At 28.7% G+C, this 27,955-nt stretch overlaps 2 protein-coding genes across 3 annotated transcripts; both read right to left on the bottom strand.

Moving 5' to 3' along the window:
* Positions 1-239: 239 nt before the first annotated feature.
* On the bottom strand, positions 240-10,911 carry LOC122511907. Its single transcript, XM_043627474.1, has 17 exons — positions 10,820-10,911; positions 9,388-10,725; positions 8,966-9,263; positions 8,683-8,871; positions 7,693-7,873; positions 7,496-7,610; positions 7,149-7,329; positions 6,759-7,018; positions 6,198-6,374; positions 4,415-4,507; positions 3,520-3,817; positions 2,810-3,001; positions 2,397-2,577; positions 2,118-2,232; positions 1,133-1,313; positions 683-942; positions 240-512 (listed from the first exon to the last, which is right to left on the bottom strand). The coding sequence occupies exons 2-17, from the start codon at positions 9,470-9,472 to the stop codon at positions 334-336; spliced, it is 2,985 nt and encodes a 994-aa protein (XP_043483409.1). The 5' UTR covers positions 9,473-10,725; positions 10,820-10,911; the 3' UTR covers positions 240-333.
* Positions 10,738-27,955, bottom strand: LOC122511819. 2 transcript variants are annotated; one of them, XM_043627315.1, is made up of 3 exons: positions 27,769-27,955; positions 11,028-11,500; positions 10,738-10,934 (listed from the first exon to the last, which is right to left on the bottom strand). In XM_043627315.1, exons 1-2 carry the CDS (start codon positions 27,908-27,910, stop codon positions 11,055-11,057), a joined length of 588 nt encoding a protein of 195 aa, XP_043483250.1. In that variant the 5' UTR covers positions 27,911-27,955; the 3' UTR covers positions 10,738-10,934; positions 11,028-11,054. The 2 variants fall into 2 exon arrangements, with proteins under 2 accessions (XP_043483250.1, XP_043483249.1); XM_043627314.1 differs by having other exon boundaries at positions 10,738-11,500; positions 27,769-27,954.

Genomic DNA, 27,955 nt, shown 5'->3' with positions numbered 1-27,955 from the left:
TCATGTGAAAAGCGAGAAGTATACTAACAGGGGCTAACACGTCCACAATCATAACACACATTATCTAATTTTTTACCCAACGGAAATATTGACAGAATAAAATTGGAACCTAAAAAAAAATCATAGAAATACGGAAGATTTTTTCCAATTTTAATAAATTAAAAAAAATTTGCAGTTGTGGATCTAAGGGACTGAAATAATTCACTCATAAATTTTTTTTGTTAAAAATTATTTATTTCTGAAACTAAATATTATAGAATTTTATTTTTTTATTTAAATTATTACTAAAATTAATTATATTTCTCTTCAATATTAGTCAATTGAACTGAATTTCTAACGCTTTGTAATCATTATTCTGCAAATTGGTGGAGCAACAGCAAAACCATCAATTCCGTCCATACAAGGTTGGGGTTCACCGGGTGCAAGTTGAAAATGGAATTTTTGCAACAAACACGCTGTAAATAATAGCAAACTATGTTTTGCCAATAATTCTCCTAAGCATCGTCTTTTGCCTGAAATGAAAATTTTTTTTTGGTTAAATTAATAATTCGAACAAAATATTTTAAATAAATAATCCTAAATAAAAATCCTAAAACAAAAATAAATAATAATCTTATATCTAAACAAATAGAAATATAATTATAAAGAGAAGAAAATAATATTTGGCTAAAAAAAATCGTACCTGCTCCAAAAGGCAGAGCCCAAGCGTCATCAACGAATTTTCCATTTTCATCAATAAATCTCTCGGGTCTGAATATTTCTGGATCGCCCCAGTGATTTTTGTCCATATTAACGCTAACTAAACTCGCTAAAATAGCGTAATTTTTTTTTATTTTATAACCAAAAAGTGTTGAATCTTTCAATGCTCGATGTGCTATTGTCGTTGGTCCAATATTTGATATTCGCAAAACTTCCGCTATTGTTGCATTCAGATATGGCAAACTAGAAACAAAATTTTCAAAATTGTATCTGTCTTTCAATTTTTGTTAAAAAACAATAAACATTATGTAATAACATTAAAAATTGTTAATAAAAATATTTTTTTTTTTTTTTTTTTTTTTTTTTTTTTAATAATAATTAATCCTATAATTATAATAAAAATTATTTGTTAAAAAGAGGAATAATTGCTCACTTATTTTTGTATGTTAATGATGGCAACGATTCACGTCCAATGACTTTGTCCAATTCGTTGTGTAATTTTTCTTGAACCTCTTTATTAATTGCAATGAATGTTATTGCAAAACCAAGAGTATTATTTGTTGTTTCAACGCCAGCGGAGAAGAAATCTTTGATTAACGCCAAAAGTTGAAATTCTTTTTTTGCAAAAAAAAAAAAAAACAGAGGAGAAAGAATTATTTTTAGTTTCGTTTAAGTAAATTGTGCCTATGAATAAATTAACGACTACTTGTTAAAAATTAAACAATTGTGAAAATAGTTTTGAAAGGAGAAATTATTTTTCTTTTCTTATGTAATTTTTCTATTTCATTATATAGTTGCAATATATATGTTTGCCAAAAGAAAAATCATCAAACATACTCAATATTTACTCATTTTTGCACAGGTCGCTTATTTAGCAATTATTTTTTCAATTTAAGAAATTATTTTTAGTTTCTAATTTTTTTCTTTTGAATTTTGTCGAATATTATATTTGATATAATATTTTTATAACTATTTATTGTATTATAATGTATTAATAGGTATTTATTATTTATTATTCTATTATGTATTTTTATTTATTATTTATTATTTATCATTTATTAAAAATATAATAAATATTCGTTTATATTTCACATGAAGAAAACGAAATATGTAAAAAGAAAGGAAAAGAAAACAAAAAATTGGAACCGTTACTCGACCGATGATAAATACGAAACAAAAATTCCAGAAAGATTTTTTTTTTTTATAAATGTATAACAGTAAATTTGTTAAAAAAAAATTTGCACTAATATTTTTTTTATTATTTATAAAAAATACTTTTTCATTTTTAACTCGAATTTGACAAATTTTGATTATTCCAAAAATAAGTACCCAATAAATAAATTATTATTATTATTATTATAAATAAATAGTAAATAAATAAAATAAATATTGTTTACTTAAAAGAAAATTTATTTTACCATTAAAAGTTGACGATGAATCCTTTTGTTGTGCTTTTATTTCGTCGAGATAAACGTCAATCAAATCGCGATATGACCCATCGATTTTCGAATTTTTATGCGCGTTTAATTCATCCTGTAAAAAAGAATATTTTTTTAAATATTAAATTCAGAATATTTTTGAATAAATAAAAGGAAACAATGTTTTTCTTTTTGGTGTTTATTGTAAAAAATAAAATTTTAAAAAAAATTACTAAAAAAACATTTTAAAAAGTTGACATTTTATGGAAAATTCTATACCTTGAAAAAATTCCACATTTGAAATTGACGTTTTTTGAGTTCAGTAAATCCGGTAAGACCCGGAATAATAAATCTCAAAAATGGCAAATGATCCAAAATAATTCCGCTCACTGAACTTTTTCTTGTATTTCCGTTTAAATTTTCTAAAGCCTCTTTCACTCTTTGATCATTTTCTTTTAATCTTCAAAAAACAGAAAATATTTACTTTAGAATAATTTAATAAAAAATTAATAATAAATTAATAATAAAAACAATACTAATAATAAAATAATATTATTAATAAAATTAATTAATAAATGAAAAAAAAATTTTAATCAAATTTTCTATAGTGGGATTTAAATAAAAATAGAAATAATAATTTTTTATTGTTACTGTAACAATTGTTGTGTTAATAATAATAATTAGTCACTCACTTTGTTCCAGCTATAAAGCACCATAAATTATTTAAAACAGAGATACTGGAAATTTGACAAAAATATTCAATTATATTTTCGTTTTCAATTCTTTTCTCGATACTCTCGGTCAGGCAGACGGCATTTTCCAAAATTAAATCTTCCATCGATCTTTTGCCAAATCCAAATTCCTTCAAATATTTTAATGAGAATCTAAACAAAAAATTGGTGATTTGTAAAAATTCGAAATTAATTAAATTAATTTTAATTCACAGTAAATGTAAAAATGTAGTTAATTGTTAATAAATAAAATTAATTTGTTTATTATTAGAATTAATTTTGTTAATTAAAAAACTAATCTGATATTTAATCAAATTAATTTTGTAATTTGATAAAATTATAATTAATTTATTATTTAATAAAATTGATTTGTTATTCAATAACATTAATTTGTTATTCAATAAAATCAATTTGTTATTTAATTAAATCAAATTGTTATTTAATTAAATCAATTTGTTATTTAATAAAATTAATTTGTTATTTAATAACATTAATTTGTTTAGTAATAAACTAAATCTGTTTCGTAATATAATTAATTTGTTAATTAATTTGTTGATGGTGAATAATTATGAAAAAAATTAAAATATTAATAAAATTTTCCAAATTAAAAAAATTTTTTTTTTTTTTTTTGTTCCATGCGTTGTTAATAATTGAAAAATGAAAATAAAAACCTTCTATTATCGTCCCACATTTTTCCATCAGTGAAAATAATTCCTCGCCTCTCGCCCATTGTTCGAAAACGATGGGAAAATGTATCGGGCCTACCATCAAATTCGGGACGACTCAGCATTTCTAAAACAGCATCTCGTCCCGAAACTAAAATAATTGGATGACCAATTCCCAATTTTAAGCCAACAATTGGTCCATAAATTGCCGCCAATTTTCTATAAACGTGAGATAAATATTTTGTCTCATTTAAAAGTTTCTTCAAATCAAGAATATTCCCCAAAATTGGTAAGCCCTTTGGTCCTGGAAAATGAAAATCACAAATAAATTAATTGGTAAATTAGTTATTTAATTAGTAAATTAATTATTTAATAAGTAAATTAATTATTTAATTAGTAAATTAATTATTTAATTAGTAAATTAGTTAATTAATTAGCAAATTAGTGATTTATTTAGTAAATTAATAAATTAATTAGTAAATTAGATAATTAATTAACAAATTAGCGATTTAATTAGTAAATTAGTAAACTAATTAACAAATTACTGAACTAATAGCTAAATTAGTGAATTAATTGGAAAATTAAGGAATTATTTAGTAAATTAGTAAATTAATTAACAAATTAGTGCATAAATTAGTAAATTAATTAGTAAAATAATTAAGAAATTAGTGAATTAATTAATAGATTAACTAGTAAATTGATATTTTTTAATTAATAAGTAAACTAATAATAAACTAATTAGTAAATTAGCAAAATGACTAATTAATTAAATAAATAAACAAATAAATGTTTATAAACATTGAACGTAGGAGAGAATAAAAAAAATAATACAAATTTATTTACGAATAATTAATTTTTATAACTAATATTATATTAATTAATATTTTTTCACGTAACGTACCTGGTGGGAATTTTGATCCTTGCAGCCAATCGTAAAAAAGTTTGAAAAGAAAAATGAAGAAACAGCAGAGAAAAAGAAGCCACATTATTAAAAAATTATTTTATTAAATTTTTTAATTTTCACATTGAATTCTTTTATTATTTTAAACTTACAACTATATTTGTTAATTTATTTTATTATATTTGTTTGAATGTAATTATTTTGTTCACTTTTGTTTATTTATTTAATTTGATAATATTTTTTTTTATTTATTTCGTTTTTTATTACTTATTATTATTTTTGTTTTTTATTATTTAATAATTTTCTTATTTCATTTATTTTATATTATTAAATTATTTTGTTTATTTCAATTATTTTATTTCCTCTTGTATTTAAAAAAAAAAAATGATTAAATTCACTTTTTGGAAAAGAAAATGAGAAAATTTTCAACAAATAAAAAAAACACTTGTCGTGTATTCGTGAATCTGCTCCTGATGTGAAGCGTTTCCGAATTAAAACTGCAAAAGTTGATTAGACATTGGAGGCAACGAAAAAAAGTAGAGAGGAGAAAAAAGAAAGAAGAAGAAGAAGGAGAAAAAAAATCATTCCCACCTTTCACTGCAAGCTGAATATTGGTCAAGAGTCGTCATATTAAGGTGATGTTGACCGAGAGTGCATGTGAGTTACACACGAACAACTTTGGGTGATCTTACACACGAATATATATGTTGTATACCAAATTCCATTAAACTATATACATCAAACTCGTAATTCTAAAAGTGAATTATTATCAAACGAGTTTCCCCATATCGTAATCGACTCACGTTTTCGAATCGACTTTTTTCTTCCGTCCACTATATATATGTATATATACGTATATCCTTAACATTCTACGTGCAATTCATTTGCAATTCACTTTCCAATAGGATGAGGTTCATAATTCTCATCTCAAAATTTGTACTTTTTTTTACTTTTCTCAATCAGATTTTTCGTTAATTATTAAAAAAAATTACTAATTTATTATAAGTTTTCAAATTTTAACAATAATTTAATAATTGCAATATTATAATTGACAATTAATTATTAACAATAACAATTAATCACTAACATTAGGAATGAATTATTGCCAATAATTATATTTATTAACAATAGCAAATTAATTATTAATAATCACAATTATTAACTAACAATAACAATTAATTATTAACAATAACAATTAATAACTAACATTAACAATTAATTATTAACAATAACAATAACAAATTATCACTAACAAAAACAATTAATTATTAACAATAGCAATTAATTATTAACAATCACAATTATTCACTAACAATAACAATTATTTATTAACAATAGCAATATCAAATTATCACTAACAATAACAATTAATTGTTTACAACAACAATTAATAAAAATGATTTATTATCATTTATATTATATTATATTATATTATATTATGTATTAAACAAATTAATAAACAATTAATAAATTAATTAGCAGTTAATAAACAAATTAATAAATAATTAATTAATAAAGAACAATGATTAAAAAATTAATAAAAATAAATAGTTAATAAACAATTAAATAACAATTGACAAAAATAACAGTAATAATAATTTATTAAAATTATAATAAGTTGTACAAATTGTAAATATAATTAGTTACTTAATTACAATTATGTTTATAAAAAAATTAGTTATTTTAAATAATTTAATAATTTAATACCCTACTAAATAAATTAAGGAAATTTTTCATTATTTGCAACAAATAGAATTTAATAATTATCTATGGAGAATTTCCTAACGCTTTGTGAGTAGAAGTCTGCAATTCGGTGGAGCTAAAGTCATACCATTGATGCCTGTAAGACAGGGAAGAGGTTCGCCAGGCGCTAAGGAAAAATTGTACTTTTGCAAAAGACTCGCTGTAAATAGGATTAAACTATTTTTTGCAACTGTTCCTCCTATACATCTTCGTCGACCTAAAAAAGAAATTTTTTTCCATTTATCCCCCACAAAAACAATTTAAATAATGGAAAAAATTGATAATTGTCTATTTGTTCAAACAATTGTTTATAAAACAAGATGTATTTTTGTTTATTTATTAATGCAATTTCGAATTTTTCAAAAACAAGAAATTGTTTTTTAAATTTTTGATATATTTTCACTATTTACCGCTAAACATACGTAAAGTTACCACGGTCGGTAATATAGAAATCTATCTTAGAAATTTTGAATAAATTTTGAAAAAACTAGTAGAGGCACTTAGTTCAGACCCAAAATAATCAAATTCTAAAAAAATGGTAAAAATTCCCTGCATTGTTTACGAGAAAAACTGTCGAAAAATCTATAAAGTCCAGTTTTACCTGTTCCAAATGGCATTAGCCACGAATCCTCGACGAATTCACCATTTTCGTTGATAAATCTCTCGGGTCTGAATGTTTCTGGATCACCCCAGTGCTCCTTGTCCATGTGAAGACTCACTAAATTCGCCAAAAGTGTGTAATTTTTTTTTATCTCATAACCAAAGAGTGTGGAATCTTTTAGTGCTCGATGAGGCACTGTTGTTGGCGCGACGTGTGAGATTCTCAATACTTCGGCTATTGTTGCGTTAAGATAAGGCAAACTGTAAAATTGAAAAAAATTATTATTATTATAAGTTTTTATAATTTTTTTCTTGTTTTTCCCCAATTTTTCTATAAAAAATAAAATAACACAAGAAAAAAATGTTTTCGTTAATAAAATCATTTACTTACTTGTTTCGATAAATTAAAGAAGGTCGGGACTCTCTTCCAATGACATTATCAATTTCGTCTTGAATTCGTTTTTGAATTTCTTGTCTACAAGCGATGTACGATACGAAAAATCCAAGGCTATTATTCGTCGTCTCCAAACCAGCGGAGAAAAAATCTTTCGTCAGTGCAAAAAGTTCTAGTTCTAAAATCATAAAATAACTTTTCAACCAAAAATAATTTTATTCAAATAATTAACAAATTAATATTAAAATTAAAAAAAATTACATTACCTAATATTAAAATTTAAAAAAAATTACATTAATTAATATATCAATATTAACATTAATAATTAATAATAAATAATTTACCATCAAAAACAGAAGTGGGATCATTTTTTTTCTTTTCAATTTCTTCGAAATATGCTGTTATCATGTCATTGTGGATATTTTCGTCTTTCATGTCCTTGTGCCTTGCAAGTTCTGCCTAAAAAATAAATTATTAATTGAAAAAATTTTTTTATTGAATTTTTTAATTCATTTATTTTACAAAATTTTTATTTAGTTACCTGGAGGAATCTTTTAATTCCTCTGTGACGTTCTTTTAGGGCATTGTAACCACTAATTTCGGGCATAAAATATCTCAGAAAGGGAAAATGATCGATGAGGCCACCAGACGCACTTGTGTGCCTCGCGAGATTGTACAGCATCTCTACAGCCTCCTGTAATTTTTTATTATCATCCGACAGTCTGCAAAAAGGCAAAAAAAAAATTATTTTCCAAGCAGACAATTTTTCTGTTTTTTAAATTAATTCAATTCGATTCAATTTGAATTCTATTCAATTCTATTCAATTCTATTCAATTCTATTCAATTCTATTCAATTCTATTCAATTCTATTCAATTCTATTCAATTCTATTCAATTCTATTCAATTCTATTCAATTCTATTCAATTCTATTCAATTCTATTCAATTCTATTCAATTCTATTCAATTCTATTCAATTCTATTCAATTCTATTCAATTCAATTCTATTCAATTCTATTCAATTCTATTCAATTCTATTCAATTCTATTCAATTCTATTCAATTCTATTCAATTCAATTCTATTCAATTCAATTCTATTCTATTCAATTCTATTCAATTCTATTCTATTCAATTCTATTCAATTCTATTCAATTCTATTCAATTCTATTCAATTCTATTCAATTCTATTCTATTCAATTCTATTCAATTCTATTCAATTCTATTCAATTCTATTCAATTCTATTCAATTCTATTCAATTCTATTCAATTCTATTCAATTCTATTCAATTCTATTCTATTCAATTCTATTCAATTCTATTCAATTCTATTCAATTCTATTCAATTCTATTCAATTCTATTCAATTCTATTCCATTCTATTCCATTCTATTCAATTCTTTTTGATTTTATTCAATTCAATTTGATTTCTATTGAATTCCATTCAATTTTTTCGATTCTAAACAAAATTTTCAAAAAATAGAAATCTTACAATCTTAGAACCAAAAAAATCTAAACTAATTATTTTTTTAACTTACTTTGTACCACCAATTAGACTCCAAATATTATTCAAAATAGAAGTACTTGAGTATTTGGAAAAATTTTTAATTACACCGTTTGTCGAATTTTTTTCAATTGTATCCATAAGAGAATGTACATTATCCAAAATTAAATCCTCCATTGTACTTCTCTCAAAGCCTAAATCTTTCAAACTTCTTTGGGCGAATCTAAAAAAATGCGAAATTTTCAAATAAAGTAAAAGAAAAAATTTTTTTTTGTTTAACCTTTTATAGTTAAAAATATTTTAAATTATTTTCTTACTTTCGATGATCGCTCCAAACTTTTCCCTCAGTGAAAACCATTCCTCTTCTTTTGCCAAAAGTACGAAAACGAAATGAATAATTATCAGGTCGACCATCAAATTCAGGTCGCGTTAACATTTCGACAATTGCATCTCGTCCCGAAACTAAAATAAATGGCTCGGCAAGTCCCATTTTAAGGCCCACCACGGGTCCATATTTCTCCGTCAATTTTGACATGGCGACGGAAAAAAATTTTGATTCTTTCATCAATTTTTTCATGTCCAACATGTTTCCCAATAATGGCACTCCTCGGGGTCCTAAAGGAAAAAAGGAGTTTTTCTCTCAAAATTTATATAATTATTAACAAATTTCTTCTTTATTGAAAATTTCTTTTTTGCTTAAAAATTCTGACTCTTTGTGGAAAATTGAAAAATTATTTACCTGGTGGAAAATTTGGATCACGTCTCCAGTCGAGTAAAATTTTTAAAATTAATAACGACACAAACAAAATTATGAGAAATAACATTTTTGAAATTTTCTAATATTTTTTTTTTAAAATATTTTCTTTCTTTACTAAATATCTACTACGTTGTGACGTTCAATTGAAACTTGTCGCATTTCTAAGAAACGTTTGAATTTATAAGTAACGAAAAAGATGTTTTCCTGAAAAACTAAAAAAGAGTCTGAAAATGAAAACGGAAAATAAATATTGTCTCTAATGCGGAAACTATTTTGATAATATTGTACGCATGACACACGCCTAGAAGAGTAAAAAAAGATTTCTTTATAACACTTTCCTCATCATATAAAACTAAATCATTTTTTAAAACACATTTTTGAAATTAAAGAATAGTTTTTTTTATTAATAATTTCATAAACTTTGATTTCTGCGACAAAGTAAGTAGTTTAGTAGATTTTTTCATTTCCGACTATAACGAAATAAGATAATAATAATAAACAATAAAAATAATAACAATGGAATATTAATTCCAAAGTTTAATATAATTTTGTAATTAAAACTTTTTGTCATTTTAAAAACAGTGATTACTGTTTTTCAAGGAAATAAATTTTATGTGCCACTCAATTAGAACATGAACCAAAAATTTTTTTGAATGTTTTTCCTTCACGTGTTTTATCCCTGAGAGGAGGAAAATTGATGATTTATATACATGCAGTTGAATGCATTCTCTATTGGGATTCAAATGGAACTGTTGATGATATAATTTTTAATAGTACAACTGTTGATGTTACAATTTTTTATGATACAACTGTTAATAGTACATTTGTGCTGGATGATACAACTGTTGATGATACAATTCTTAATGATACAATTATTGATGATACAATTTTTTGCTGTACAATTGATGATGATACTATTTTTGATGGTACATATGTTGATATACAGCTGTGAATAATACAATTTTTGGTTTTACAACAGTTGATGATAGGATTTTTATTGGTACAACTAGTGATGAAACTACTTATTATAGTACATCTGCTGATGATACAATTGTAGCTGATATTTTTTGATAGCTACTAATGCTACTTGTCCTGTTCATCATCAATCTAATCGTATGTTTACTGATTCAGGGCAATCTAATTATTATAAAGAACCTTATCTAAAAGATAACTTTGCTACAAATGCTACTGCAGATAAATCGAATTGTCATTTAGATTTTAGATAAACTTAAGAATACTCCCGTGTAGAAATTTAACCATGGCCCAAATCGGGGCCAGATCTTATGATCATTGTGTAGGCCATAACATGGCATGAAACACCTTCCCAGATCGGGTCCAAGTCTGACCAAACTTGGGCCCGATCTGGGAAGGTGTTTCATGCCATGTTATGGCCTAGATATGGCAATTTCTACACGGGCTGTTACTTCACTACTTTCGATACTTTACTTCGGTGTTACTTTACAACTATTACTTTCGGTGATACTTCCTTTTTATTATTGGTGCGATGTTGTAGTGAAGATTCTGTGATACTAGATAACGTTTGTAAAGAAGGTAATGTCGTTAATGTTATTGGTCCAGAAAGTAATATAACTGCAAGTGTACTAAAAGAATTAGTTGCTTACAGAGATGATTTGCTGCTGCAGATTCTGTTATGGAGATAATACTGGTAAAGAAGTTGATGTTGTACCTACAGGTGTAGTACCAGTTGAAATTCCCAATGATGATGCTTGCGTTGTTGTAGCTTCTGTTGTAGAAAGAGATGTTGGTCCAGGAGATAAAGGAGTTTTTGTTGTAGTAACTAATGGTATCAATGTTGTTCCTTCAGTTGTCATAGCTGATTCTGTAGTGGTAGTTAAATTGGTCACACATAACTGAATCAAAGGATCAAACAAACGTTTATTGGGACACCTCATTGTCATCCACGACAGTCTTCCACTCTCATCTAAATAGCAGTACCAGTACCATCTCCCATTTTTTCTCTTCTCATTCAAGAACATTCCAGACTTGGAGCAAGGAGCCGAATTTATCGTTCTATACATAAATCCCTCCAGTGATCTCCTGATTCTCAGGTCTCTATTCAAACTATCGGATATTCCTGTAACAAAAGATTACTAATATAAATATATTATTATTATTATTTGCGCTTGTTCAGTATGCTCCATTTTTTAATCATTTTGCGAAACCTACACAACGCCAAAGGATGGAACCAATGCATTTGTGCTTAATTGAGTATTTACTATTATTTCTTCTAAATTTAATAATTCTAATCATCTGAAAATTACCAGAGTTCTGTTAGGGACTGAGCCCTACTCGCTCCTGAAGAATAGAGAATTTTATTTCAATTTTTAAGTAGTAGCAGGTCCACCCGTACGCCATCAGACAAACGAAATTTGGTAAAATCGAAATTAAAAATTTATTTTTTCCAAATTTAATAATTCTAATCGTCTGAAAATTACCAGAGTTCTAGTAGGGACTGAGCCCTACTCGCTCCTGAAGAATAGAGAATTTTATTTCAATTTTTAAGTAGTAGCAGGTCCACCCGTACGCCATCAGACAAACGAAATTTGGTAAAATCGAAATTAAAAATTTATTTTTTCCAAATTTAATAATTCTAATCATCTAAAAATTACCAGAGTTCTAGTAGGGACCGAGCCCCACTAGATTCTAAAGAATAGAGAATTTTAATTCAATTTTTAAGTAGTAGCAGGTCCACCCGTACGCCATCAGACAAACGAAATTTGGTAAAATCGAAATTAAAAATTTATTTTTTCCAAATTTAATAATTCTAATCATCTAAAAATTACCAGAGTTCTAGTAGGGACTGAGCCCTACTCGCTCCTGAAGAAAAGAGAATTTTATTTCAATTTTTAAGTAGTAGCAGGTCCACCCGTACGCCATCAGACAAACGAAATTTGGTAAAATCGAAATTAAAAATTTATTTTTTCCAAATTTAATAATTCTAATCATCTAAAAATTACCAGAGTTCTAGTAGGGACTGAGCCCTACTCGCTCCTGAAGAAAAGAGAATTTTATTTCAATTTTTAAGTAGTAGCAGGTCCACCCGTACGCCATCAGACAAACGAAATTTGGTAAAATCGAAATTAAAAATTTATTTTTTCCAAATTTAATAATTCTAATCATCTAAAAATTACCAGAGTTCTAGTAGGGACTGAGCCCTTCTCGCTCCTGAAGAAAAGAGAATTTTATTTCAATTTTTAAGTAGTAGCAGGTCCACCCGTACGCCATCAGACAAACGAAATTTGGTAAAATCGAAATTAAAAATTTATTTTTTCCAAATTTAATAATTCTAATCATCTGAAAATTACCAGAGTTCTAGTAGGGACCGAGCCCCACTAGATTCTGAAGAATAGAGAATTTTAATTCAATTTTTAAGTAGTAGCAGGTCCACCCGTACGCCATCAGACAAACGAAATTTGGTAAAATCGAAAATAAAAATTTATTTTTTCCAAATTTAATAATTCTAATCGTCTGAAAATTACCAGAGTTCTAGTAGGGTCCGAGCCCCACTAGATTCTAAAGAATAGAGAATTTTATTTCAATTTTTAAGTAGTAGCACCATCACCCGTACGCTATCAGACAAACGAAATTTGGTATAATCGAAATTAAAAATTTATTTTTTCCAAATTTAATAATTCTAATCGTCTGAAAATTACCAGAGTTCTAGTAGGGACCGAGCCCTACTCGCTCCTGAAGAATAGAGAATTTTATTTCAATTTTTAAGTAGTAGCAGGTCCACCCGTACGCCATCAGACAAACGAAATTTGGTAAAATCGAAAATAAAAATTTATTTTTTCCAAATTTAATAATTCTAATCATCTGAAAATTACCAGAGTTCTAGTAGGGACCGAGCCCCACTAGATTCTGAAGAATAGAGAATTTTATTTCAATTTTTAAGTAGTAGCACCATCACCCGTACGCTATCAGACAAACGAAATTTGGTATAATCGAAATTAAAAATTTATTTTTTCCAAATTTAATAATTCTAATCGTCTGAAAATTACCAGAGTTCTAGTAGGGACCGAGCCCTACTCGCTCCTGAAGAATAGAGAATTTTATTTCAATTTTTAAGTAGTAGCAGGTCCACCCGTACGCCATCAGACAAACGAAATTTGGTAAAATCGAAAATAAAAATTTATTTTTTCCTAATTTAATAATTCTAATCATCTGAAAATTACCAGAGTTCTAGTAGGGACCGAGCCCCACTAGATTCTGAAGAATAGAGAATTTTATTTCAATTTTTAAGTAGTAGCAGGTCCACCCGTACGCCATCAGACAAACGAAATTTGGTAAAATCGAAATTAAAAATTTATTTTTTCCAAATTTAATAATTCTAATCATCTGAAAATTACCAGAGTTCTAGTAGGGACCGAGCCCCACTAGATTCTGAAGAATAGAGAATTTTAATTCAATTTTTAAGTAGTAGCAGGTCCACCCGTACGCCATCAGACAAACGAAATTTGGTAAAATCGAAAATAAAAATTTATTTTTTCCAAATTTAATAATTCTAATCGTCTGAAAATTACCAGAGTTCTAGTAGGGTCCGAGCCCCACTAGATTCTAAAGAATAGAGAATTTTAATTTAATTTTTAAGTAGTAGCAGGTCCACCCGTACGCCATCAGACAAACGAAATTTGGTAAAATCGAAAATAAAAATTTATTTTTTCCAAATTTAATAATTCTAATCATCTGAAAATTACCAGAGTTCTAGTAGGGACCGAGCCCCACTAGATTCTGAAGAATAGAGAATTTTATTTCAATTTTTAAGTAGTAGCACCATCACCCGTACGCTATCAGACAAACGAAATTTGGTAAAATCGAAATTAAAAATTTATTTTTTCCAAATTTAATAATTCTAATCATCTGAAAATTACCAGAGTTTTAGTAGGGACCGAGCCCTACTAGATTCTAAAGAATAGAGAATTTTATTTCAATTTTTAAGTAGTAGCACCATCACCCGTACGCCATCAGACAAACGAAATTTAGTAAAATCGAAAATAAAAATTTATTTTTTCCAAATTTAATAATTCTAATCATCTAAAAATTACCAGAGTTCTAGTAGGGACTGAGCCCTACTCGCTCCTGAAGAATAGAGAATTTTATTTAAATTTTTAAGTAGTAGCAGGTCCACCCGTACGCTATCAGACAATAGAAATTTGTGTAAAAATACATTAAAAATTTATTTCTTCCAAATTTAATATTTCTAATCATCTGAAAATTACCTAGTTCTAGTAGGGACCGAGCCCTACTAATTCCTGAAGAATAGAGAATTTTATTTCAATTTTTAAGTAGTAGCAGTCACCACCCGTACGCTATCAGACAATAGAAATTTGTGTAAAAATACATTAAAAATTTATTTCTTCCAAATTTAATATTTCTAATCATCTGAAAATTACCTAGTTCTAGTAGGGACCGAGCCCTACTAAATTCTGAAGAATAGAGAATTTTATTTCAATTTTTAAGTAGTAGCACCATCCACCCGTACGCTATCAGACAATAGAAATTTGTGTAAAATACATTAAAAATTTATTTCTTTCAAATTTAATATTCTAATCATCTGAAAATTACCTTAGTTCTAGTAGGGACCGAGCCCTACTAAATTCCTAAGAATAGAGAATTTTATTTCAATTTTTAAGTAGTAGCACCATCACCCGTACGCTATCAGACAATACGAAATTTGTGTAAAATACATTAAAAATTTATTTCTTCCAAATTTAATATTTCTAATCATCTGAAAATTACCTAGTTCTAGTAGGGACCGAGCCCTACTAAATTCCTGAAGAATAGAGAATTTTATTTCAATTTTTAAGTAGTAGCAGGTCCACCCGTACGCCTATCAGACAATACGAAATTTGTGTAAAATCGAAAATAAAAATTTATTTCTTCCAAATTTAATATTTCTAATCATCTGAAAATTACCTTAGTTCTAGTAGGGACCGAGCCCTACTAATCCTGAAGAATAGAGAATTTTATTTCAATTTTTAAGTAGTAGCACCACCACCCGTACGCTATCAGACAATACGAAATTTGTGTAAAATACATTAAAAATTTATTTCTTTCCAAATTTAATATTTCTAATCATCTGAAAATTACCTTAGTTCTAGTAGGGACCGAGCCCTACTGAATTCTGTAGAATAGAGAATTTTATTTTAATTTTTAAGTAGTAGCACCACCACCGAAACGCTATCAGACAATAGAAATTTGTGTAAAAATACATTAAAAATTTATTTCTTCCAAATTTAATATTTCTAATCATCTGAAAATTACCTTAGTTCTAGTAGGGACCGAGCCCTACTAAATCCTGAAGAATAGAGAATTTTATTTCAATTTTTAAGTAGTAGCAGCCACCACCCGTACGCTATCAGACAATAGAAATTTGTGTAAAAATACATTAAAAATTTATTTCTTCCAAATTTAATATTTCTAATCATCTGAAAATTACCTTAGTTCTAGTAGGGACCGAGCCCTACTAAATCCTGAAGAATAGAGAATTTTATTTCAATTTTTAAGTAGTAGCACCACCACCCGTACGCTATCAGACAATAGAAATTTGTGTATAATCGAAATTAAAAATTTATTTTTTCCAAATTTAATAATTCTAATCGTCTGAAAATTACCAGAGTTCTAGTAGGGACCGAGCCCTACTCGCTCCTGAAGAATAGAGAATTTTATTTCAATTTTTAAGTAGTAGCAGGTCCACCCGTACGCCATCAGACAAACGAAATTTGGTAAAATCGAAAATAAAAATTTATTTTTTCCAAATTTAATAATTCTAATCGTCTGAAAATTACCAGAGTTCTAGTAGGGACCGAGCCCCACTAGATTCTGAAGAATAGAGAATTTTAATTCAATTTTTAAGTAGTAGCAGGTCCACCCGTACGCCATCAGACAAACGAAATTTGGTAAAATCGAAAATAAAAATTTATTTTTTCCAAATTTAATAATTCTAATCGTCTGAAAATTACCAGTGTTCTAGTAGGGTCCGAGCCCCACTAGATTCTGAAGAATAGAGAATTTTATTTTAATTTTTAAGTAGTAGCACCATCACCCGTACGCTATCAGACAAACGAAATTTGGTAAAATCGAAAATAAAAATTTATTTTTTCCAAATTTAATAATTCTAATCATCTGAAAATTACCAGAGTTCTAGTAGGGACTGAGCCCTACTCGCTCCTGAAGAATAGAGAATTTTATTTCAATTTTTAAGTAGTAGCAGGTCCACCCGTACGCCATCAGACAAACGAAATTTGGTAAAATCGAAAATAAAAATTTATTTTTTCCAAATTTAATAATTCTAATCATCTGAAAATTACCAGAGTTCTAGTAGGGACCGAGCCCTACTAGATTCTAAAGAATAGAGAATTTTATTTCAATTTTTAAGTAGTAGCACCATCACCCGTACGCTATCAGACAAACGAAATTTGGTAAAATCGAAAATAAAAATTTATTTTTTTCAAATTTAATAATTCTAATCATCTGAAAATTACCAGAGTTCTAGTAGGGACCGAGCCCTACTAGATTCTAAAGAATAGAGAATTTTATTTCAATTTTTAAGTAGTAGCACCATCACCCGTACGCTATCAGACAAACGAAATTTGGTAAAATCGAAATTAAAAATTTATTTTTTCCAAATTTAATAATTCTAATCATCTGAAAATTACCAGAGTTCTAGTAGGGACCGAGCCCCACTAGATTCTGAAGAATAGAGAATTTTATTTCAATTTTTAAGTAGTAGCAGGTCCACCCGTACGCCATCAGACAAACGAAATTTGGTAAAATCGAAAATAAAAATTTATTTTTTCCAAATTTAATAATTCTAATCGTCTGAAAATTACCAGAGTTCTAGTAGGGACTGAGCCCTACTCGCTCCTGAAGAATAGAGAATTTTATTTCAATTTTTAAGTAGTAGCACCATCACCCGTACGCTATCAGACAAACGAAATTTGGTATAATCGAAATTAAAAATTTATTTTTTCCAAATTTAATAATTCTAATCGTCTGAAAATTACCAGAGTTCTAGTAGGGACCGAGCCCTACTCGCTCCTGAAGAATAGAGAATTTTATTTCAATTTTTAAGTAGTAGCAGGTCCACCCGTACGCCATCAGACAAACGAAATTTGGTAAAATCGAAATTTAAAATTTATTTTTTCCAAATTTAATAATTCTAATCATCTGAAAATTACCAGAGTTCTAGTAGGGACCGAGCCCGAAAAGATTCTGAAGAATAGAGAATTTTAATTCAATTTTTAAGTAGTAGCAGGTCCACCCGTACGCCATCAGACAAACGAAATTTGGTAAAATCGAAAATAAAAATTTATTTTTTCCAAATTTAATAATTCGAATCGTCTGAAAATTACCAGAGTTCTACTAGGGACTGAGCCCTACTCGCTCCAGAAGAATAGAGAATTTTATTTCAATTTTTAAGTAGTAGCACCATCACCCGTACGCTATCAGACAAACGAAATTTGGTAAAATCGAAATTAAAAATTTATTTTTTCCAAATTTAATAATTCTAATCATCTGAAAATTACCAGAGTTCTAGTAGGGACCGAGCCCTACTAAATCCTGAAGAATAGAGAATTTTATTTCAATTTTTAAGTAGTAGCACCACCACCCGTACGCTATCAGACAATAGAAATTTGTGTAAAAATACATTAAAAATTTATTTCTTCCAAATTTAATATTTCTAATCATCTGAAAATTACCTTAGTTCTAGTAGGGACCGAGCCCTACTAAATCCTGAAGAATAGAGAATTTTATTTCAATTTTTAAGTAGTAGCACCACCACCCGTACGCTATCAGACAATAGAAATTTGTGTAAAAATACATTAAAAATTTATTTCTTCCAAATTTAATATTTCTAATCATCTGAAAATTACCTTAGTTCTAGTAGGGACCGAGCCCTACTAAATCCTGAAGAATAGAGAATTTTATTTCAATTTTTAAGTAGTAGCACCACCACCCGTACGCTATCAGACAATAGAAATTTGTGTAAAAATACATTAAAAATTTATTTCTTCCAAATTTAATATTTCTAATCATCTGAAAATTACCTTAGTTCTAGTAGGGACTGAGCCCTACTAGCTCCTGAAGAATAGAGAATTTTATTTCAATTTTTAAGTAGTAGCAGGTCCACACCCGTACGCCTATCAGACAAACGAAATTTGGTAAAATAAATTAAAAATTTATTTCTTTCCAAATTTAATAATTCTAATCAGTCTGAAAATTACCAGAGTTCTAGTAGGGTCCGAGCCCCTACTAGATTCTGAAGAATAGAGAATTTTATTTCAATTTTTAAGTAGTAGCAGGTCCACCCGTACGCCTATCAGACAAAGAAATTTGTGTAAAATAAAATAAAAATTTATTTTTTCCAAATTTAATAATTCTAATCAGTCTGAAAATTACCTTAGTTCTAGTAGGGACCGAGCCCCTACTAGATCCTGAAGAATAGAGAATTTTATTTCAATTTTTAAGTAGTAGCACCATCACCCGTACGCTATCAGACAATACGAAATTTGGTAAAATCGAAATTAAAAATTTATTTCTTTCCAAATTTAATAATTCTAATCATCTGAAAATTACCTTAGTTCTAGTAGGGACCGAGCCCTACTAAATCCTGAAGAATAGAGAATTTTATTTCAATTTTTAAGTAGTAGCAGTCCACCCCGTACGCTATCAGACAATAGAAATTTGTGTAAAATACATTAAAAATTTATTTCTTCCAAATTTAATATTTCTAATCATCTGAAAATTACCTTAGTTCTAGTAGGGACCGAGCCCTACTAAATCTGAAGAATAGAGAATTTTATTTCAATTTTTAAGTAGTAGCAGCCACCACCCGTACGCTATCAGACAATAGAAATTTGTGTAAAAATACATTAAAAATTTATTTCTTTCCAAATTTAATATTCTAATCATCTGAAAATTACCTTAGTTCTAGTAGGGACCGAGCCCTACTAAATCCTGAAGAATAGAGAATTTTATTTCAATTTTTAAGTAGTAGCACCACCACCCGTACGCTATCAGACAATAGAAATTTGTGTAAAAATACATTAAAAATTTATTTTTTCCAAATTTAATAATTCTAATCATCTGAAAATTACCAGAGTTCTAGTAGGGACTGAGCCCTACTCGCTCCTGAAGAATAGAGAATTTTATTTCAATTTTTAAGTAGTAGCAGGTCCACCCGTACGCCATCAGACAAACGAAATTTGGTAAAATCGAAAATAAAAATTTATTTTTTCCAAATTTAATAATTCTAATTGTCTGAAAATTACCAGAGTTCTAGTAGGGACTGAGCCCTACTCGCTCCTGAAGAATAGAGAATTTTATTTCAATTTTTAAGTAGTAGCAGGTCCACCCGTACGCCATCAGACAAACGAAATTTGGTAAAATCGAAATTAAAAATTTATTTTTTCCAAATTTAATAATTCTAATCGTCTGAAAATTACCAGAGTTCTAGTAGGGACTGAGCCCTACTCGCTCCTGAAGAATAGAGAATTTTATTTCAATTTTTAAGTAGTAGCAGGTCCACCCGTACGCCATCAGACAAACGAAATTTGGTAAAATAAATAAAAATTTATTTTTTCCAAATTTAATAATTTCTAATCAGTCTGAAAATTACCATAGTTCTAGTAGGGACTGAGCCCTACTCACTCCTGAAGAATAGAGAATTTTATTTCAATTTTTAAGTAGTAGCAGGTCCACCCGTACGCCTATCAGACAATACGAAATTTGTGTAAAATACGAATTAAAAATTTATTTCTTCCAAATTTAATAATTCTAATCATCTGAAAATTACCAGAGTTCTAGTAGGGACCGAGCCCCTACTAAGATTCTGAAGAATAGAGAATTTTATTTCAATTTTTAAGTAGTAGCAGGTCCACCCGTACGCTATCAGACAATACGAAATTTGTGTAAAATAAATAAAAATTTATTTCTTCCAAACTTAATAATTCTAATCATCTGAAAATTACCATAGTTCTAGTAGGGACCGAGCCTTCACTAATTCTGAAGAATAAAGAATTTTATTTCAATTTTTAAGTAGTAGCACCATCACCTGTACGCCATCAGACAAACGAAATTTGGTAAAATCGAAAATAAAAATTTATTTTTTCCAAATTTAATAATTCTAATCGTTTGAAAATTACCAGAGTTCTAGTAGGGACTGAGCCCTACTCGCTCCTGAAGAATAGAGAATTTTATTTCAATTTTTAAGTAGTAGCAGGTCCACCCGTACGCCATCAGACAAACGAAATTTGGTAAAATCGAAATTAAAAATTTATTTTTTCCAAATTTAATAATTCTAATCGTCTGAAAATTACCAGAGTTCTAGTAGGGACTGAGCCCTACTCGCTCCTGAAGAATAGAGAATTTTATTTCAATTTTTAAGTAGTAGCAGGTCCACCCGTACGCCATCAGACAAACGAAATTTGGTAAAATCGAAAATAAAAATTTATTTTTTCCAAATTTAATAATTCTAATCGTCTGAAAATTACCAGAGTTCTAGTAGGGTCCGAGCCCCACTAGATTCTGAAGAATAGAGAATTTTATTTCAATTTTTAAGTAGTAGCAGGTCCACCCGTACGCCATCAGACAAACGAAATTTGGTAAAATCGAAAATAAAAATTTATTTTTTCCAAACTTAATAATTCTAATCATCTGAAAATTACCAGAGTTCTAGTAGGGACCGAGCCCCACTAGATTCTGAAGAATAGAGAATTTTATTTCAATTTTTAAGTAGTAGCACCATCACCCGTACGCTATCAGACAAACGAAATTTGGTAAAATCGAAATTAAAAATTTATTTTTTCCAAATTTAATAATTCTAATCATCTAAAAATTACCAGAGTTCTAGTAGGGACTGAGCCCTACTCGCTCCTAAAGAATAGAGAATTTTATTTCAATTTTTAAGTAGTAGCAGGTCCACCCGTACGCCATCAGACAAACGAAATTTGGTAAAATCGAAATTAAAAATTTATTTTTTCCAAATTTAATAATTCTAATCGTCTGAAAATTACCAGAGTTCTAGTAGGGTCCGAGCCTAACTAGATTCTGAAGAGTAGAGAATTTTATTTCAATTTTTAAGTAGTAGCAGGTCCACCCGTACGCCATCAGACAAACGAAATTTGGTAAAATCGAAAATAAAAATTTATTTTTTCCAAACTTATTAATTCTAATCGTCTGAAAATTACCAGAAATCTAGTAGGGACTGAGCCCTACTCGCTCCTGAAGAATAGAGGATTTTATTTCAATTTTTAAGTAGTAGCAGGTCCACCCGTACGCCATCAGACAAACGAAATTTGGTAAAATCGAAAATAAAAATTTATTTTTTCCACATTTAATAATTCTAATCGTTTGAAAATTACCAGAGTTCTAGTAGGGACTGAGCCCTACTCGCTCCTGAAGAATAGAGAATTTTATTTTAATTTTTAAGTAGTAGCAGGTCCACCCGTACGCCATCAGACAAACGAAATTTGGTAAAATCAAAATTAAAAATTTATTTTTTCCAAATTTAATAATTCTAATCGTCTGAAAATTACCAGAGTTCTAGTAGGGACTGAGCCCTACTCGCTCCTGAAGAATAGAGAATTTTATTTCAATTTTTAAGTAGTAGCAGGTCCACCCGTACGCCATCAGACAAACGAAATTTGGTAAAATCGAAAATAAAAATTTATTTTTTCCAAATTTAATAATTCTAATCGTCTGAAAATTACCAGAGTTCTAGTAGGGTCCGAGCCCCACTAGATTCTGAAGAATAGAGAATTTTATTTCAATTTTTAAGTAGTAGCAGGTCCACCCGTACGCCATCAGACAAACGAAATTTTGTAAAATCGAAAATAAAAATTTATTTTTTCCAAATTTAATAATTCTAATCGTCTGAAAATTACCAGAGTTCTAGTAGGGACTGAGCCCTACTCGCTCCTGAAGAATAGAGAATTTTATTTCAATTTTTAAGTAGTAGCACCATCACCCGTACGCTATCAGACAAACGAAATTTGGTGAAATCGAAAATAAAAATTTATTTTTTCCAAATTTAATAATTCTAATCATCTGAAAATTACCAGAGTTCTAGTAGAGACCGAGCCCCACTAGATTCTGAAGAATAGAGAATTTTAATTCAATTTTTAAGTAGTAGCAGGTCCACCCGTACGCCATCAGACAAACGAAATTTGGTAAAATCGAAATTAAAAATTTATTTTTTCCAAATTTAATAATTCTAATCATCTGAAAATTACCAGAGTTCTAGTAGGGACCGAGCCCCACTAGATTCTGAAGAATAGAGAATTTTAATTCAATTTTTAAGTAGTAGCAGGTCCACCCGTACGCCATCAGACAAACGAAATTTGGTAAAATCGAAAATAAAAATTTATTTTTTCCAAATTTAATAATTCTAATCGTCTGAAAATTACCAGAGTTCTAGTAGGGTCCGAGCCCCACTAGATTCTGAAGAATAGAGAATTTTATTTCAATTTTTAAGTAGTAGCAGGTCCACCCGTACGCCATCAGACAAACGAAATTTGGTAAAATCGAAAATAAAAATTTATTTTTTCCAAATTTAATAATTCTAATCGTCTGAAAATTACCAGAGTTCTAGTAGGGACTGAGCCCTACTCGCTCCTGAAGAATAGAGAATTTTTTTTTTAATTTTTAAGTAGTAGCAGGTCCACCCGTACGCCATCAGACAAACGAAATTTGGTAAAATCGAAAATAAAAATTTATTTTTTCCAAATTTAATAATTCTAATCATCTGAAAATTACCAGAGTTCTAGTAGAGACCGAGCCCCACTAGATTCTGAAGAATAGAGAATTTTAATTCAATTTTTAAGTAGTAGCAGGTCCACCCGTACGCCATCAGACAAACGAAATTTGGTAAAATCGAAAATAAAAATTTATTTTTTCCAAATTTAATAATTCTAATCGTTTGAAAATTACCAGAGTTCTAGTAGGGACTGAGCCCTACTCGCTCCTGAAGAATAGAGAATTTTATTTCAATTTTTAAGTAGTAGCAGGTCCACCCGTACGCCATCAGACAAACGAAATTTGGTAAAATCGAAAATAAAAATTTATTTTTTCCAAATTTAATAATTCTAATCGTCTGAAAATTACCAGAGTTCTAGTAGGGACTGAGCCCTACTCGCTCCTGAAGAATAGAGAATTTTATTTCAATTTTTAAGTAGTAGCACCATCACCCGTACGCTATCAGACAAACGAAATTTGGTAAAATCGAAAATAAAAATTTATTTTTTCCAAATTTAATAATTCTAATCATCTGAAAATTACCAGAGTTCTAGTAGAGACCGAGCCCCACTAGATTCTGAAGAATAGAGAATTTTAATTCAATTTTTAAGTAGTAGCAGGTCCACCCGTACGCCATCAGACAAACGAAATTTGGTAAAATCGAAATTAAAAATTTATTTTTTCCAAATTTAATAATTCTAATCATCTGAAAATTACCAGAGTTCTAGTAGGGACCGAGCCCCACTAGATTCTGAAGAATAGAGAATTTTAATTCAATTTTTAAGTAGTAGCAGGTCCACCCGTACGCCATCAGACAAACGAAATTTGGTAAAATCGAAATAAAAATTTATTTTTTCCAAATTTAATAATTCTAATCGTCTGAAAATTACCAGAGTTCTAGTAGGGTCCGAGCCCCATTAGATTCTGAAGAATAGAGAATTTTATTTCAATTTTTAAGTAGTAGCAGGTCCACCCGTACGCCATCAGACAAACGAAATTTGGTAAAATCGAAAATAAAAATTTATTTTTTCCAAATTTAATAATTCTAATCGTCTGAAAATTACCAGAGTTCTAGTAGGGACTGAGCCCTACTCGCTCCTGAAGAATAGAGAATTTTATTTCAATTTTTAAGTAGTAGCAGGTCCACCCGTACGCCATCAGACAAACGAAATTTGTGTAAAATCGAAATAAAAATTTATTTTTTCCAAATTTAATAATTCTAATCATCTGAAAATTACCAGAGTTCTAGTAGAGACCGAGCCCCACTAGATTCTGAAGAATAGAGAATTTTAATTCAATTTTTAAGTAGTAGCAGGTCCACCCGTACGCCATCAGACAAACGAAATTTGGTAAAATCGAAATTAAAAATTTATTTTTTCCAAATTTAATAATTCTAATCATCTGAAAATTACCAGAGTTCTAGTAGGGACCGAGCCCCACTAGATTCTGAAGAATAGAGAATTTTATTTCAATTTTTAAGTAGTAGCAGGTCCACCCGTACGCCATCAGACAAACGAAATTTGGTAAAATCGAAAATAAAAATTTATTTTTTCCAAATTTAATAATTCTAATCGTCTGAAAATTATTAGAGTTCTAGTAAGGTCCGAGCCCCACTAGATTCTGAAGAATAGAGAATTTTATTTCAATTTTTAAGTAGTAGCAGGTCCACCCGTACGCCATCAGACAAACGAAATTTGGTAAAATCGAAAATAAAAATTTATTTTTTCCAAATTTAATAATTCTAATCGTCTGAAAATTACCAAAGTTCTAGTAGGGACCGAGCCCCACTAGATTCTGAAGAGTAGAGAATTTTATTTCAATTTTTAAGTAGTAGCAGGTCCACCCGTACGCCATCAGACAAACGAAATTTGGTAAAATCGAAAATAAAAATTTATTTTTTCCAAATTTAATAATTCTAATCGTCTGAAAATTATTAGAGTTCTAGTAGGGACCGAGCCCCACTAGTTTCTGAAGAATAGAGAATTTTATTTCAATTTTTAAGTAGTAGCAGGTCCACCCGTACGCTATCAGACAAACGAAATTTGGTAAAATCGAAAATAAAAATTTATTTTTTCCAAATTTAATAATTCTAATCGTCTGAAAATTACCAGAGTTCTAGTAGGGACTGAGCCCTACTCGCTCCTGAAGAATAGAGAATTTTATTTCAATTTTTAAGTAGTAGCAGGTCCACCCGTACGCCATCAGACAAACGAAATTTGGTAAAATCGAAAATAAAAATTTATTTTTTCCAAATTTAATAATTCTAATCGTCTGAAAATTACCAGAGTTCTAGTAGGGACTGAGCCCTACTCGCTCCTGAAGAATAGAGAATTTTATTTCAATTTTTAAGTAGTAGCAGGTCCACCCGTACGCCATCAGACAAACGAAATTTGGTAAAATCGAAATTAAAAATTTATTTTTTCCAAATTTAATAATTCTAATCATCTGAAAATTACCAGAGTTCTAGTAGGGACCGAGCCCTACTAGATTCTAAAGAATAGAGAATTTTATTTCAATTTTTAAGTAGTAGCACCATCACCCGTACGCTATCAGACAAACGAAATTTGGTAAAATCGAAAATAAAAATTTATTTTTTCCAAATTTAATAATTCTAATCATCTGAAAATTACCAGAGTTCTAGTAGGGACCGAGCCCTACTAGATTCTAAAGAATAGAGAATTTTATTTCAATTTTTAAGTAGTAGCACCATCACCCTAACGCTATCAGACAAACGAAATTTGGTAAAATCGAAATTAAAAATTTATTTTTTCCAAATTTAATAATTCTAATCATCTGAAAATTACCAGAGTTCTAGTAGGGACCGAGCCCTACTAGATTCTAAAGAATAGAGAATTTTATTTCAATTTTTAAGTAGTAGCACCATCACCCGTACGCTATCAGACAAACGAAATTTGGTAAAATCGAAATTAAAAATTTATTTTTTCCAAATTTAATAATTCTAATCATCTGAAAATTACCAGAGTTCTAGTAGGGACCGAGCCCTACTAGATTCTAAAGAATAGAGAATTTTATTTCAATTTTTAAGTAGTAGCACCATCACCCGTACGCTATCAGACAAACGAAATTTGGTAAAATCGAAAATAAAAATTTATTTTTTCTAAATTTAATAATTCTAATCGTCTGAAAATTACCAGAGTTCTAGTAGGGACCGAGCCCCACTAGATTCTGAAGAATAGAGAATTTTATTTCAATTTTTAAGTAGTAGCACCATCACCCGTACGCTATCAGACAAACGAAATTTGGTAAAATCGAAATTAAAAATTTATTTTTTCCAAATTTAATAATTCTAATCATCTGAAAATTACCAGAGTTCTAGTAGGGACCGAGCCCCACTAGATTCTGAAGAATAGAGAATTTTATTTCAATTTTTAAGTAGTAGCACCATCACCCGTACGCTATCAGACAAACGAAATTTGGTAAAATCGAAATTAAAAATTTATTTTTTCCAAATTTAATAATTCTAATCGTCTGAAAATTACCAGAGTTCTAGTAGGGACTGAGCCCTACTCGCTCCTGAAGAATAGAGAATTTTATTTCAATTTTTAAGTAGTAGCAGGTCCACCCGTACGCCATCAGACAAACGAAATTTGGTAAAATCGAAAATAAAAATTTATTTTTTCCAAATTTAATAATTCTAATCATCTGAAAATTACCAGAGTTCTAGTAGGGACCGAGCCCCACTAGATTCTGAAGAATAGAGAATTTTAATTCAATTTTTAAGTAGTAGCAGGTCCACTCGTACGCCATCAGACAAACGAAATTTGGTAAAATCGAAAATAAAAATTTATTTTTTCCAAATTTAATAATTCTAATCGTCTGAAAATTACCAGAGTTCTAGTAAAGTCCGAGCCCCACTAGATTCTGAAGAATAGAGAATTTTATTTCAATTTTTAAGTAGTAGCAGGTCCACCCGTACGCCATCAGACAAACGAAATTTGGTAAAATCGAAAATAAAAATTTATTTTTTCCAAATTTAATAATTCTAATCATCTGAAAATTACCAGAGTTCTAGTAGGGACCGAGCCCCACTAGATTCTGAAGAGTAGAGAATTTTATTTCAATTTTTAAGTAGTAGCAGGTCCACCCGTACGCCATCAGACAAACGAAATTTGGTAAAATCGAAAATAAAAATTTATTTTTTCCAAATTTAATAATTCTAATCGTCTGAAAATTACCAGAGTTCTAGTAGGGACCGAGCCCTACTAGATTCTGAAGAATAGAGAATTTTATTTCAATTTTTAAGTAGTAGCACCATCACCCGTACGCTATCAGACAAACGAAATTTGGTAAAATCGAAAATAAAAATTTATTTTTTCCAAATTTAATAATTCTAATCGTCTGAAAATTACCAGAGTTTGAGTAGGAACTGAGCTTTACCTATGATGATGAAAAGAGAATCTTAAGAAGATAATATTGTTCCTAACAATGATGATGATGAAATTGATGATGATTACTAATTAAATAATTATTACTAATCAAATAACAAATAGAAACAACCTTTTAAATACTGTTTATCTTCTTTTAGCATTTGTTCTCTTCTTTTATTATAAGAAGATAAAAATACTTTTGAAGTTTTTTCTTTACCTTGAGATTCGGAAATTGTTTTCTCCATCTTAGATGACTGAACATGTTGAAAAATAGTCAAAGGAAGACATGTACAAATAAGAATGAAAATTACAAACTTTTTTGATAATGAAACATTAAAGAGCTGACTTATTCTTTCCATTTTTGATGCTGCAACACAACTGATGAAATGTGTCAAGATCCCAAT

This window comes from Leptopilina heterotoma, unplaced genomic scaffold (genome assembly GCF_015476425.1).
Source record: "Leptopilina heterotoma isolate Lh14 unplaced genomic scaffold, ASM1547642v1 Lhet_90, whole genome shotgun sequence".
Lineage (NCBI taxonomy): Eukaryota > Metazoa > Arthropoda > Insecta > Hymenoptera > Figitidae > Leptopilina > Leptopilina heterotoma.
Note: the sequence above shows the minus strand (reverse complement) of the source record. Positions and strands in the feature narration are given on the sequence as shown.